Source organism: Rana temporaria, chromosome 4, assembly GCF_905171775.1.
Source record: "Rana temporaria chromosome 4, aRanTem1.1, whole genome shotgun sequence".
NCBI classification, from domain to species: Eukaryota; Metazoa; Chordata; class Amphibia; order Anura; family Ranidae; genus Rana; species Rana temporaria.
Window position 1 is genome coordinate 104,960,963 of NC_053492.1, and position 14,575 is coordinate 104,975,537.

The 14,575-nt window shown below is 43.5% G+C and overlaps 1 protein-coding gene across 1 annotated transcript in view; it reads left to right on the forward strand.

Annotated features, from left to right (window-relative positions):
* Positions 1-14,575, forward strand: part of IL20RB (interleukin 20 receptor subunit beta) — a 71,807-nt gene that overhangs the window by 20,324 nt on the left and 36,908 nt on the right. The window contains exon 2 of the mRNA XM_040348718.1: positions 10,988-11,111. Coding sequence (XP_040204652.1) covers positions 10,988-11,111 — 124 coding nt within the window. The remainder of the gene's footprint in view (positions 1-10,987; positions 11,112-14,575) is intronic.

Consider the following 14,575-nt stretch of genomic DNA (forward strand, 5'->3'; position numbering starts at 1 on the left):
AGGGATCTGAAAAGCTCTCTCCAAAATTTAGAGGTAAATTGGACCCCTCTGTCTGAGACAATGGTTTTGGGGACCCCGTGAAGCCTAACGATTTCTTTGAAGAAAATTTTCGCCGTTTCGGCAGCAGAAGGGGTTCCAACCATGGGTAGAAAATGTGCCATTTTAGACAGGCGATCCACGACTACCAGGATTGTCGTGAAGCCCTCCGATGGAGGTAAATCTACGATGAAATCTAGAGCAATATCAGCCCACGGACGTTCTGGAACTGGCAGAGGCTTAAGTAACCCCCAGGTCTTGGTTTTAGGACCCTTGTTGCGTTGACAGATTGCACATGAAGAAATGTAAGTTTTACAGTCTTGTTTCCATTTTGGCCACCAAAAATAACGGGAAAGTAGTTCAGAGGTCTTCCTTGCCCCAAAATGACCGGCTAACTTACGGTCGTGGAAGGTGCTCAGAACTGATTGCCTGATCTCGGTGGGAACGTAGATCCTGTCTTGAAGCCAAAATAAGCCATCGCGCTCCTTTAGTGACGATGATACTGGGTCCGAGATTTGTCTGGATGCAATTTTGATGGAATTTAACAGATCAGTTTCAGAAACCAAGAGAAAATTCCGGGAAGGCAGGATGGTACTTGGTTCCGCTGTGCAAGGAGTCTCTGGGAACATCCTGGAAAGTGCGTCCGCCTTTCCATTTTTCGAACCAGGCCTATAAGTAATATGGAAATTAAATCGTAAAAAAAAAAGAGCCCATCGAGCTTGTCTAGGTCTCAAACGTTTTGCGGAGCGCAAGTACTCGAGATTTTTATGGTCCGTAAAAATTATAATCGGGTGAATTGCTCCTTCTAACAAGTACCTCCACTCCTCGAGGGCAAATTTGATAGCGAGGAGTTCTCTGTCCCCTACGTCATAATTCTTCTCTGGAGTTGTTAGTTTCCTGGAGGCAAAGGCCACGGGATGGAGTAGGGACTTTAACCCTTGCCTTTGTGAAAGAATGGCTCCTAGGGCTGTCTCAGAGGCATCCACTTCCAAAGTAAAGGGCAACTTTGGATCAGGGTGCCGTAAGACAGGTGCTGAAGAAAAAATCTTTTTTAGTTTCTCAAAAGCTTCCTGAGCCTCCTGCGACCAGTGAAAATGGCTGCCTTGGTGGGTAAGTTTGGTGATAGGAATCACGATGGCAGAAAACCCGACAATAAATCGCCGGTAGAAATTGGCGAAGCCAATAAACCGCTGCACTGCCTTCTTATCCACTGGTGTCGGCCAGTCTAAGATGGCTTTGATCTTCTGGGGATCCATGGCGACCCCGCCGGTGGAGATGACAAAACCTAGAAACTGTATCGTCGTTCTTTCAAATTCGCATTTTTCGGCTTTCAAAAATAATTTGTGTTTCCTGAGGATAGTAAGAACTTTCTTGACGTGGTGCCTATGAAGCTCAAGAGAAGGGGAAAAAATGAGGATGTCGTCCAGGTATACAACTAAAAAATCGTCCAAATACTCACGAAAGATATCATTGACCAGATGTTGAAAGGTGGCCGGGGCATTGCAGAGCCCGAATGGCATGACGAGATATTCAAAATGACCGAACCGTGACCTGAAGGCGGTCTTCCATTCATCCCCGACTCGGATTCTAACAAGATTGTAGGCACCCCTCAGATCCAATTTGGAAAACACCTGGGCATCTCGAAATCTCTGAAAAAGCTCTGGTATGAGAGGCAACGGGTACCTATTTTTGATGGTGATCCGGTTAAGTTCTCTGTAGTCGATACAGGGTCGTAACGAGCCGTCTTTCTTTTGAACGAAAAAGATACCTGCCCCCGCTGGAGAAGAAGAAGGTCGGATAAAGTTCTTTTGTAAGTTTTCGTCGATGTATTCCTTAAGAGCCGCAAGCTCGGTTTCAGATAACGGGAAGATGCGGCCGAAAGGTATTTCAGAACCAGGTAAGAGATCAATCGGGCAATCATAAGGCCGATGGGGAGGGAGAGAGTCAGCCTGCTGTTTATCAAAAACGTCTTTAAATTCATGGTAAACAGAGGGGACGTGAGGTGGAAGTTCAGGTGAGGTTACCACAGTTGAACAGGTGGCTACCGTGGGTGCGCAGCAGTTTTGGGCACAAAAGGAAGATGTAAAGTTGACCTCTTTCTTCAGCCAATCGATGCAAGGTTGATGTGTTTGCAACCAGGGGAGTCCTAAAATAATAGGAAAAAGCGGTGAAGGAATGAGATCTAGTCGTAGAAATTCCTGATGACCTGAATCGGTAATGGCTAGAAGAGGCACAGTTTCCTGTGAGACTAGTCCCGATTTAGGAAGAGAGCCATCGGCCAAATGTATTTGCAGGCGTTGATCCTTATTGCGAAGGGGTATGTGGAGTTTAAGGGCTAAATTGGAGTCCAGAAAATTACTGCATGCACCTGAATCAAGGATGGCCGGGAGGCGGATGGTCTTTTCCGTTAGCTGTAAAGAGACGAAGAGTACAAGATGAGTCTGAGAACTATTTGAGACATGAAGGTTGAAAACGGGTTGAATCGGGACCTTACTCGGTCTTATGGGGCAGGTGCGAAGAAAATGACCGGTGGCACCGCAATACAGACACAAGTTATTCTGGCGTCTACGCAGTCTTTCCTCACTGGTGAGAGGGGTTCGAACCAGTCCGAGTTGCATGGGTTCCGGGTCTGGAAGACTGCCGTGTTGAGGAGCCACAGGAGGGGATGCAGCTGGAACTACCCTGGGTGGAACCCAAGCAGGGCGTGAAGTCTGGAAGCGCTCAGTGCGTCGTTCTCGTAAACGTCGGTCCAGCTGGGTGGCGGACTGGATCAAGGCCTCTAACGAAGCGGGAGCCTCGGTTCTTGCCAACTCATCCTTGAGAGTTTCTGAGAGTCCCTGGCGGAATTGGTATTTTAGTGCTGCGTCATTCCAGCCGGTGTCAGCTGACCATTTGCGGAATTCCGCGGTATAATCCTCTACCGGACGCCTCCCCTGGGTTAGATTATGGAGGACGGTCTCAGCAGAAGCCATACGCTGCGGGTCATCATATAACTGAGCCATATGATCAAAGAAAGAGTCCAGTGAATCTAGGATCGGACTTCGTTTTTCCATTAGGCTGTGCGCCCAAGCCTGGGGTTCTTCGGACAAGAGGGAAATAACAAATCCAACTTTCACGGCCTCGGAGAAAAAAGTTCTAGGCTGGAGGTCTAAGTATGAAGTACACGCGTTTTTGAACGCCCGGTATTTTCGGCGTTCGCCAGAAAAACGCTCCGGAGGAGGGACCCGAGGTTTCCGGGTGGATCAATCCGACAGCTGAACTGGGAATGGACTGTGATGAGGAAGTCCCGACAGCAGATGCAGCAGGTGGGGGTGCTACCCCAGGAGACCCAGTGAACTGTTGTAGACGGCCATCGACTTGGACATATCCCTCCTGAAGTTTCTGCACCGCCTCGGTAAGCGCGGACACCTGCTGGCAAAGTGTCTCGAAAGGTGAACGCACCCTGTCGGTCTCGGACATTTTTTTGTTTTCGGCTGGTTTATACTATCAGGAATCAAGTACTCACCGAGACCGAACTGCCGAGGGTGGTTCACCTTTACGACCAAGCGCGCCCGCCCACTGAGTTTTGGAACAGGTGGCGGAAGCACGAGGCGGTACCGGTGCCAGTGGAGAAGCGTTGACCGGTGACGGTTGTAGATGACAGGTGCTTCTGGGTGACTGCAGACGGAAACAGGAACAAACGATACTGAAGCCGGATAACCGGTACTGAAAGAGTCCAAGAAACAAACTGGAAAGTCCGGGGTGCAAGCCAAGGTTCGGGGAGCAGAGAAGACAGCAGATCCGGGTCACAAGCCAAGAGGTTCAAGGGCAGGAGAAACAACAACAGAGTCCAGGTCACAAGCCGAGGTCGGGGTCAGAAGAGTTCAATAGAGTGGTGAAGCAATCCAAGGTCAGGTTCCAGGTGAGAGGTGAGTCGAACGGAATTCCAACAGGAAATGGTTTCCAGAGACACAGGTTCAGGAAGTAGCTGACGATAAACCAGCAACCTGTCTACTGACAGGAGCTGGTTTAAATAGGGCGGTCACGCTGGTGATTGGCCCCGAGAGGTCACATGCGTATGCGCACACGCCTAAAGTGCCCAGTTAGCCGCCGGGAAGCCAATCTACTACGCTGGTGTGTTAAAGGAGGAAGTACAGCGCTTTGGCCCTGACACTTAGCATGTGTTTGTATTTGTGCATGAGGTAACATATGAAAGGCTCCAGGAAGTTGGATCACTAGCAAGAAGAGACACTTGAGCCAGTGAGAACATTACTTGTCTGTCATTCGCACTGCCTGCAAACTAAACTGGAGCGAGCAATGTGAACGTTGCCCGTTTTGGCTCCAGTAAGGCCCGGTGAGGAGGCAGTGTGATGTGCATTTCAGTGCATTGCACAGTTCCCTTTTTTTTAGGTGCTCAAAGTGACACTTTCATGTCACCACATAGCAGCATGGTGCACTGTGCTGCTGTCGGGTGACATGCAGTGCCATTCATTGCTCTGAAATAAAATACATCAAGTCTGCATTTTATTGCAGCTCACTGCACCGACCCTGAAGGCTGGATTGTAGCCAGGGCTCAAGTCCTGCGGGAACGCGTGGGAACGGAGTTCCTGCACTTTTTTCACAGCAGGAACTCAGTTCCCTTTGCAGGACTAGAGCAGCCGAGCCAATCCTTCACTAAGCGGCAATGCCCAGCTCGAGTCACTGTCAGGGGCAGGCGAACCTTAGTAATCCTTTATATTACTGGCCACTTCCTGTATATGGAATCCTCAGGTAGTGGGCGGGTATTCCGTCACTTCCTCGATGCCGCAATGTCTCCTGGGAGCTTTTGTCATTGTTCCCAGGAGACATTGCGGAGGTCTGCCGTGATTTATCGCAGGATTTAGAAAGAACTTGCTTGCGGCGGGGGAGTGGATCTTGGGTGGGAGTTCCCACACTTTTTTCCCCAGGACTTGACCCCTGATTGTAGCAAAAACAGGGAGACATAGAAAACAAGTGCTTTCTGCTTTCTAGGTGCCCTAGCAGTGACTGGCATTCTTCCAGCACAGAAAGTGCTGTTATTAGCAGGATCCCCTTTGTAGACTTCGATGTTGCATGGTTTAGTTAGTTTGGGGCTTTGCAGTGGATATTTTTCCCACCAGATTCTCTGTTCACAATACATAACTGTTCATTGTATGTAAGGCTCTCTGTTTGGATATATTTCTTTTACATTTTTGTTTGCATTACAGTTTCACAATTTAAAGCACAAATTCAGTAAGACTACTTTCACACTGAGGCATTTTTCAGGTGCTAAAATGGTTCTTGCCTTGTCTGAAGTTACTAAAAAGGTGTATGATTAGTATCCGGCACACACACGGTTAACCAGTGGGACCTTAGCACATTGGGTAATGAAGACTTCAGTATGGAGTAGAGTATCAGTAAGACATAAGTAGTTGCCAAGAGTAACAGAAGTGTAAACTGCAGCCTGTCGATAGTGTATACCTGTTATGGGTGGCACGGCGTCTAGCAGTGAGGGATATGTCGTCGGCACTCCATCCGCCCATGGTCTATTTCCCACGGCAATGGAAGCGGATTGCAGAGGTTCCCATCCTGCACAGAGATATGGCAGTTCAAGAGTCAAGTTCTGTGCACGTGCTCTGCTACTGGGGAATTGTAGCGGAAAACGCTAGACAAGTGGATGTGAACATTGGCTCAGCATTTCCCTCCGAAAAGCAGGTTATAGTGAAGATCAACATTGTCAAAGGGAACCAAGAGTCAACTGGAGAACATCTGCAGCACATTAGACATGATGTATGTTAATTTCAAGTGTGGAGATCCACCTTAAGGTTAAGTATTCCTCCACAGCAACCTTAGCTTTATCAAGGCACTGGTGAAGATAGCACAAAACAAAGGTACCCCATGTGTGTGTATGTAAAGTGACCCTGCAACAAAGTGCCTAATGTAGCCCAGAAGACCCCACCACGGGGTAGGCCTCTCATGTGACCCACACTTGACTCCCAACAAGTTAATGGGGAACATGGAAGATGTGACAAACAATTCTTACAAGCTAGCTATGCATAGAGCTACATAGGGCACATATAAGGCTCTTTCCTTATCTTTAGAATATCTCCTAATACATTGTGTTTTGGTTTCTACTCTCCAGTAGCTGCATTTTTTTCTTACATTATTGGGATTCCAGAACTTGAAGAACTGGATTACCGTTTAGTAAAGTGGAATTTAGTTTGAATAAGCATTAGCCTTTTTTTTGTGGTTCTTGCTTATTTTACTTGGATATTATGTTTAAAAAATCTGCAACAATACTTAAACTAAGGCCCCTTTCACATGGCTGGGTAGCTGCGGCCGCAAGATACCTGAGGCAAGAACTGGCAGATTATTGCTGCTGGAATGACCAGGTTATGTGATCAGCAGCATCCGCTCAGCCCATTTAACCAAATGGTGGTCTGACAGCAGGTGCTGCTATTCTAATGTAGCCACACACAGAGCAGTCAGCAGCGGTTAGCGCTCAGAATTTGGAAGCTCATGGCGCATGACGTGTGTAAATCAATGATATAAGAGCCATCTTAACTGGTCCGACACAAGTTGGTCCGACTTTAAAAAAGGTTTATGCACTACTTTGATACGACTTTGGTCCTACTTCAGTCCATTGAATATCATTGAAGTTGGATCAAAGTCAGATCCTTGTCCTAACCATCCAACTTGTGGCATCCGACATGGTGATTACAACAGCAGTAAAAGGAGATGATCTCACACTGGGATTGTTTTGATTGGTCAAAGGACAAGTCAGACTATCTCCAAAGTCGGAGCAAAATCTTATCTTGTTGATTCAAGTTGGATGGAAGTAGAACCGATGTAGGACCCATGTTGCAGGGCAAAGTAGAATGACAGTCGTACAACAGTTGAGTAGTACCAGTGTGAACCCAGTATAAAGCCTCGTACACGCGGTACGATTGTTGGACAACCAAGCGTCAGATGTTTGTCAAAACAACATGTGTCGGGGTCCTGTTTTGCATACTAACATTACACAATTGTTGTGCCACAAGCACAAATGTAGTGACGTATTACGAGGAATTTCAGCTCTTGAGTGCCACCCTATGGGCCCCTTGTGCTAACTTTGTGTTTGGTGAGCATTGATTCCAAACATGCGTGTTTGTACTTTTGACTTTTGTGTGATGGATTTGTGTGCTGACCATACAAAAATCTGACGTGGAACCATTGTCCGCTGAAAATTTTCTAGCCTGTCAAACAACATTTGTTGGCCGAAAATTGGAAAACAATTGTCTAAAAGAGCGTACTAACGGTAAGAATTTAGGACAACCGTCTGTCAACAGACAATCCCCTTCCAACAATCATACCAAGCGTTAGGCTGGGTTCACACTGATATGACACTACTGTTGTACGACTATCATCCTACTTTGCCTTGCTACATCTGTCCATCATCAGTCCTACTTCCATCTGATTTGAATGAACAAGATAAGATTTTGCACCGACTTTGAAGTAGTACGACTTGTCTTTTGACCAATCAAAACAATTCCATACTGACAAATTATTTTTACTGCTGCTGTAATCATCATGTCGGATGTCACAAGTTGGATGGTTAGGACAAGGATCCTACTTTGATCCAACTACAATGATATTCAGTGGGCTGAAGTAGGACCAAAGTCGGACCAAGGTAGTGCAGGGAGCATTTTCAAAGTTGTAAGGACTTGTGTCGGACCAGTTAAGACAGCTCCCATAGGGAAACATTGATTTGCAGACGTCATGCGACATTAGCTCCCAATGTCGAAGCTTATGTCGTACCAGTGTGAACCTAGCCTAATGCGTGTATAGGCCTTGAAAGGTCTTGTTTTCTGGTAATAAGATACTGTATGTTTGTCTTATATGCCCTCGGAGCATGAGGTGATACACCTGTCGTTAATTGGAAGGACACCAACCTTTTTTCACCTAAGGATTAACTGGTGTTTGGACACTTTTATCACTTTAGGCTCCATGCGCACTGGACTCTAAAAAAGCTATAAAAAACGCCAGTAGCTATAATGTGTTTTGGATTATATGGACTTTAACAGTTTATATCCTCTGATAATATATTTAGGAAAGACTTTGCTATATATCACTATTTTGACAGCGCAACATTTTTTATGAGTGCTGCTGTTGTGTCACATATTATCAATTACAATTAGATCACTAAGCGCAATTTTCCCATATATACAATTTATGTATTCAAACAAAGAATTGAATGTCAGTAAGCATATCATTTAAACAATCTAATATGTTGAAATAATTGAATATGTGTTGTTCTTCCCTTTTCCTTTTAAGTAGGCTGTATGGAACACAAATGTGGAAGCGTTGATTTGTAAAATGGATGTAGTAGCAATGATCTCTAGTAGTCTCATGAGTTTGGGAGACTATAACATATTAACCATTTCTGACCATCTCCTATACCATATCTGTAGTCTCTAACCAATTTCTGTTTTATGTCTGCTGTCTCTGAGAGTTTTCTGTAGTATTACATTTACTAAATATAAGGAGTGGCCCTTTGGTTAACTCAGGGGCCATACTTAAGGCCCCTTTTATAAAAAATAAGGTAAACATGAGAAATAATCCTGACAGTGCGGCAAATCCAGAAGAACAACATCCTAACTAACGCTTTGTACAAAAATGTCGGGAGCTCACATGAACAGGGCAGGATCAGGACTGGGAACAAGGGAAGCGGATCGGAGCAGGATACAGGGTACTGGATGCAGGGTACAGGAAGCAGGTCACAGAAAACAGGAATAGGCAAGGGACGCAGTTCACAAGCAGAAGAACATTCTAAATTTGCATGTCTTCCATAAAGTCATTGTTTTCAATGACAGTCGTTCATATACATGCGTTGCGATTCCTCTATGAATGCGATAAAAAAAGGGTTTTGTGCGAGTTTACAGAGTTGCGTTGTGAATTTAGTTTCCATAGACATCAATGAAAATCGTTCTGGAATCGCATTGATGGTTCACATATGTGCGAATTCCACCACACTACTCAAAAACCATGAAGTTAACACCTTTCTTTTTACATTATGATTCCATTGGCTAGAACATCAATCGCAGCTATGTCAAACTCCTGAAATTCGTGGTAAAATTGCGATAAAATCGCGGTAAATTCACGGTATATTCGCACCTCACACGGGACAAAAAACTGAACAAATTCACAATGCAGCAGTGTGAACCGAGCTTTAGGAAGATATTCTGTTATGTAATGCAAAAGGACATTATTAAGGAGGTCATGATGGTCTCTGCCGGATTAGGACTCAGTGGATAGATTTATGTGAAAGGATTGCTGATTAATGAGATCTGGAAAGCCGGGTCTTTCACCCAATAGATTATTGTGCTCATTAACACATGTTTGTCTCCTAGCAAACTATTGGGGGATGTATTTATACTTTTGTGTATTGTAAGTTGTGAGTGAGGAGACGGCAAGTCTACCCTAAAGGTCTTATCTCTGAGTCACCTAGTCTGGGTAATGATTAGTGTTGCTCACGAATATTCGTATTGCGAATATTCGGCTCGAATATGGCATATTCGAGTATTCGCGAATATCTCGAATTTCGCGGCCAATATTCGCTATTCCGAATATTCGAATTTTTTCAATTTTATTTTTAAAACAGATCACATCCTATCGACGTCTAAAAGCATTGCTGGTATGATTATAGACCCTGGGCCGAGTAGCTAAGCTGAGGCGATCCTTTTATGTTGCCGAATATAAAAAAAAAAAAATTGCGAAATTTCGCTAATGCGAATGCAAAAATGATTGCGAATTTTTGATAACTGTGGTAGGAGAACTCTGATTGGCTCTGATGCAAAAGAAAGGCGGAGAAAGTATTCTCGAATATTCGGAAATCGAATATTCGGAATATTTTATCAAAAAAAAAAAATTTGTGAAATATTTTGACAACTGTGGTAGGAGAACTCTGATTGGCTCTGATGCAAAAGAAGGGCGGAGAAAGTATTCGCGAATATTCGGAAATCGAATATTGGTGATATTTTATCGAAATTTCACTAATGCGAATGCGAAATTGATTGCGAGATTTTGACAACTCTGATTGGCTCTGATGCAAAAAAAGGGTGGAGAAATTTCCGAATATTCGCGAATACTTTCTCCACCCTTCTTTTGCATCAGAGCCAATCAGAGTTCTCCTACCACAGTTGTCAAAATATTTCACAACATTTTTTTTTTTGATAAAATATTCCGAATATTCGATTTCCGAATATTCGAGAATACTTTCTCCGCCCTTCTTTTGCATCAGAGCCAATCAGAGTTCTCCTACCACAGTTATCAAAAATTCGCAATCATTTTCGCATTCGCATTAGCGAAATTTCGCAATTTTTTTTTTTTTATAAAATATCACGAATATTCGATTTTAGCGAATATTTCACGAATATTCGGCTATATATTCGTGATATATCGCGAAATCGAATATGGCGTATTCCGCTCAACACTAGTAATGATTAGATAACTAGCTCATGTTAATTATGTTTCTGGGTTACAGGTGTATTGTTAGAGTAATATGAGCAGAAGGGGGGTATCTCCTCTTCTCCTGGATATAAGACTGTATCTTTGTTCTAATAAAAAGTCCATGTACAGTAACCAAACAAGTATTGTATTATTTATGGTTCTCAGTGGTTGGAATATCTGATATCTATATTCAGACTGGAAGGAAGCGGTATATGACGAAAGCACTAAAGTGGAGTGTGGGGACATTTATTTACAAGTTCAAACTTCTGGTCAGTTGTTAAACTAGAAGCAGAGGAAAATGTTATTTACCTATAGTAACAGTCTGAGCTAGGGCACATGCTATCTCATTATATTATTTGTTTTCAACCATAGACTTTGTATCAGTAAAACATGCTATACAGTGCTCTTTTAAAGTGACCCAGGTGTATTTTTATCAGTGCAGATTGCTGTTATGAAACATTTAATCTCATATTTTTATATTTTCTAGAACCAGATTTGCTTCCACCTCCGGAGAACGTTTTTATACATTCCACCAACCTGATCCATATCTTGCACTGGAAACCATTGCCAAAGTCCTGGGGAAATGTGACATACTCTGTCCAGTCACAAGGGTATGATTAGTATTTAATGTTAAGGTTTAGAGACAATGCAGCTAATTTCTTTACATTTGATAATGATTAGTATAGCCTTTTAAGTGTTTGTAAACCCACAAAAGAAAAAAAAAACCTGCAAGACAAAGGCATAATGAGTTTGTATACATAGCATCATTATGAAATACTTACCTTAGATCGAAGCCCCCACATCGCTGAGACCTGAGATATGTCTCCCGGAGTTATATCCGGGTATCGCGGGCTTCGGCGATTGATTGGCAAGAGCCACAATGACGCCACTCCCACGCATGCACACGGGAGCCGGCAGTTAAGGCACAGCAGCTGAAGAAACGGCACGAGTGAGCTGTTTCTTCAGTGCACATGTGCCGATGACGTCGGCACATGCTGATACAGTGAATATTTCCTAAACGGTGCAAGTTTAGGAGATATTCACAGTACCTACATGTAAGCCTTACTATAGGCTTACCTGTAGGTAAAAGTGGTGTGTAATGCCCCGTACACACCATCACTTTATGTGATGAAATTTTTTTTTTCTGTGAAGTAAAAAATGACGTTTTTGAAACTTCAATTTTCAAAGACGAAGTTGCCTACACACCATCGTTTTTCTCACAATGCTCTAGCAAAGCGAGGTTACGTTCACCACGTTTTTCCATTGAAGCTCGCTTCATAAGTAGCTTCTAGGCATGCGCGGGTGAAAAAACGTTGTTTTAAACGACGTTTTTGCTACACACGGTCAATTTCTGTGAAGTAAAAGTTGACGTTTTGAAAAACGACACATAAAATTTAAGCATGCTTCAATTTTTTTTGGTCGTTTTTTAGAAGACATAAAACAACGTTTTCCCCCACACACGGTCAATTAAAGTGACGTTTTTAAAAACGTAATTTTTTTTCATCACATAAAGTGATGGTGTGTACGGGCCATAAGGGTTTACAACTACTTTAATAAATAGGACTATATTTACCTGTCTTCCCTTCCAGGTCAAAGAATGGTTTTAGCATTGTTCAGAATAAAGTTTGAGTTTGAAGGCTGAAAAAGTTCTCAAACTACTACTTTGAAATGTATAGGTTGTTAAGCTGAAAGGTTTATTACAAGTCAAAGTCCAATAATGCCAGATTCCTATGTCATTTGCATGTGGTTTTGTTGTATCTATCCTTTTCTGTTTCTTTGCATAAATCCCTATGTGACTCATAGAAATACTGACCTGTGAGATACAGTCATGATGTTTCTGATGCTAAACTCTTGGGAATAATGGCATTGTTTCAACAGGAGAAACACTAGATAAGCAGACCTAACATCAGATATATTTGTAAGCTACCCCTGAAAGGGCTGTTGGATTTTAGCAGAAAACAGTATAAAGGCAGCCAGGCACAAAGCTAACAGTTCATTTACTCCAGCTCAGAAAACAATCAAGGGCAGGGGTCTCCCTGATCTAGGGGATGTCTTATTTTAGGTTTATTACTGTAGAACTTGAACAGAAGGGGGACAATGGAGACTGGGATATTCCAAAACACTTGCATGCATATTTAAGCTGAGGAGTGAGGACACTTAGCAGTAGAACAGTGACTAGGTTCACAGCTGATGACCATGAACAATAAAGTGTACTGTAGCACAATTGTAATGGTATTTTATATTTTTTTGGGGTTGAACTAGATGGACTCCTTTTTCAACCTAACTAACTATATAACTATGTAACTAATGGACTGTAACAATCTGAACTCTTGCAGCTGATGACCTGGGCAATCTGTGATAGCTGGAACAGTCATACATCCACAGCTGTGGACCATTAATAACTGCAGCACAGTGTTCAGGCTCTACTCACAGATCCAGGGGGGAGATCACGTTTGTGGGCTCTGTCCATAGCATGGAGTAGTCTAGCAGCCCATCCTGGAAAGCTCCAGGGGCAAGCAGCCCCCCGGAGCATTAGTAGTTCATCCATGCAGGCAGGATGACCAGGCTCCAAAAAGTCCTGTCTGTCCAATCTCCGGCCTATTAACCCCTTCCCTCGACACCTACTGGGCACACCTCCTCAGGGATTGGTCAGGGGGTAGTAAATATTCAGGCTGGGGATTTGAATTTTCCCACCCCAATCTCTGGAAGTTTCTCAACAAAGCCAAGGGAAACAATCAATGCAACAGCTATAGCCATTAGCCATGGGCTATTATCATGACCATATGTGATCAAATACATCAGCCAATATCCCCTACTGGCGGCTTGTTGTCATTCAACAGTTGGCCAGGGAGCTGTAATTTGTGGCAGGAATGCAACAGTAATGGCCTGTCATGGTGTGTCGTCATATCTGTGGGTTGTAGAGGCACTGTTCATTGTGACTGGGACTGGATCTACAACGCTAGACAAAGTGAATGACATTGGATTTACATTGGGGCACAATGTTTATGTATTGATTTTTACAGTGTCTGTACATTAATTTACCTTTATGTGAATGAGAAACAGGGCGGTATCTGGAAATTTAAGGCTCCCCTGGCAAGGTATCTCTCAATGTTGAGGGCATGTGGCTTGGTCTGGTTAAGGAGGAGAGTGCTGCACGCTCACTGCCCTTCCTTTTCCAGGCCCCCTGGGTTTTGCGGGAGACCCCATGCTGTAATTTTTTATTCTTTTTTTTTGCGGGCTCCCTCTCAAAATAAAAACCAGTTCCTTATCCAGGCATGCAGCCTGTGAAGCCATGAAATATGTGGGCAGTGAGCATGCACCATTCTCCTTAAAAAAACAGGACACATGCCCTGCAAAAGGAAGAAAAAACATAAAAAATTTGCAAGGGATTCCCCATGGATTGCTTTACAAGTGGTGGTAGGGGGTTCCCTCCTCTTCTCACTGCCTTCCCTGGCTCTTCCGGTCCATTGGGGAACCTGGGACTGCAACCGGAGGTCCTGCCGGCTGATCATAGAGCTAATCGGAGGCTGGAATAGCCCTGATCATCTCTATGGTCTAGGATGGGGGCTGGCAACCTGTCGATCACGGTCCACCTGTTGACCACAGGCAAGTGACAGGTGGAGCATGAACAGGTTCCTGCACCACTGTCAAGTGTCTACAAGTGTCATTTTTGTATTGTAATATTTTCCTGTGCCGCTGACAAGTGTCTACAAGTGTCATTTTTGTATTGTAATATTAGCTAAAATTACCTTTCCATTCATTCTTCATGTAGTTTGGCGCTGTTCCACAGCCTTTCGTATTTTTAAAGTGTGACATATTTGGTAACTTTTTACTTGGCATAACATAATTGTTTTATATTTTACCAAACAATTGGGTACTACATTGTGTTTTTGTGCATAAAATGTAATTTGTTCCAAAAACTTTGCATATGAAAAACTTCTGCCGAAAATACCTTGTGCCATAAAAATTTGCAAACACCTCCAAAATTTTTACTATAGGGCCTCTGCTCTACAAAAAACAATATATAATGTTCGGGTGTTTTATGTGTTTTCTAGTGAAAAATACAGATTTTTAC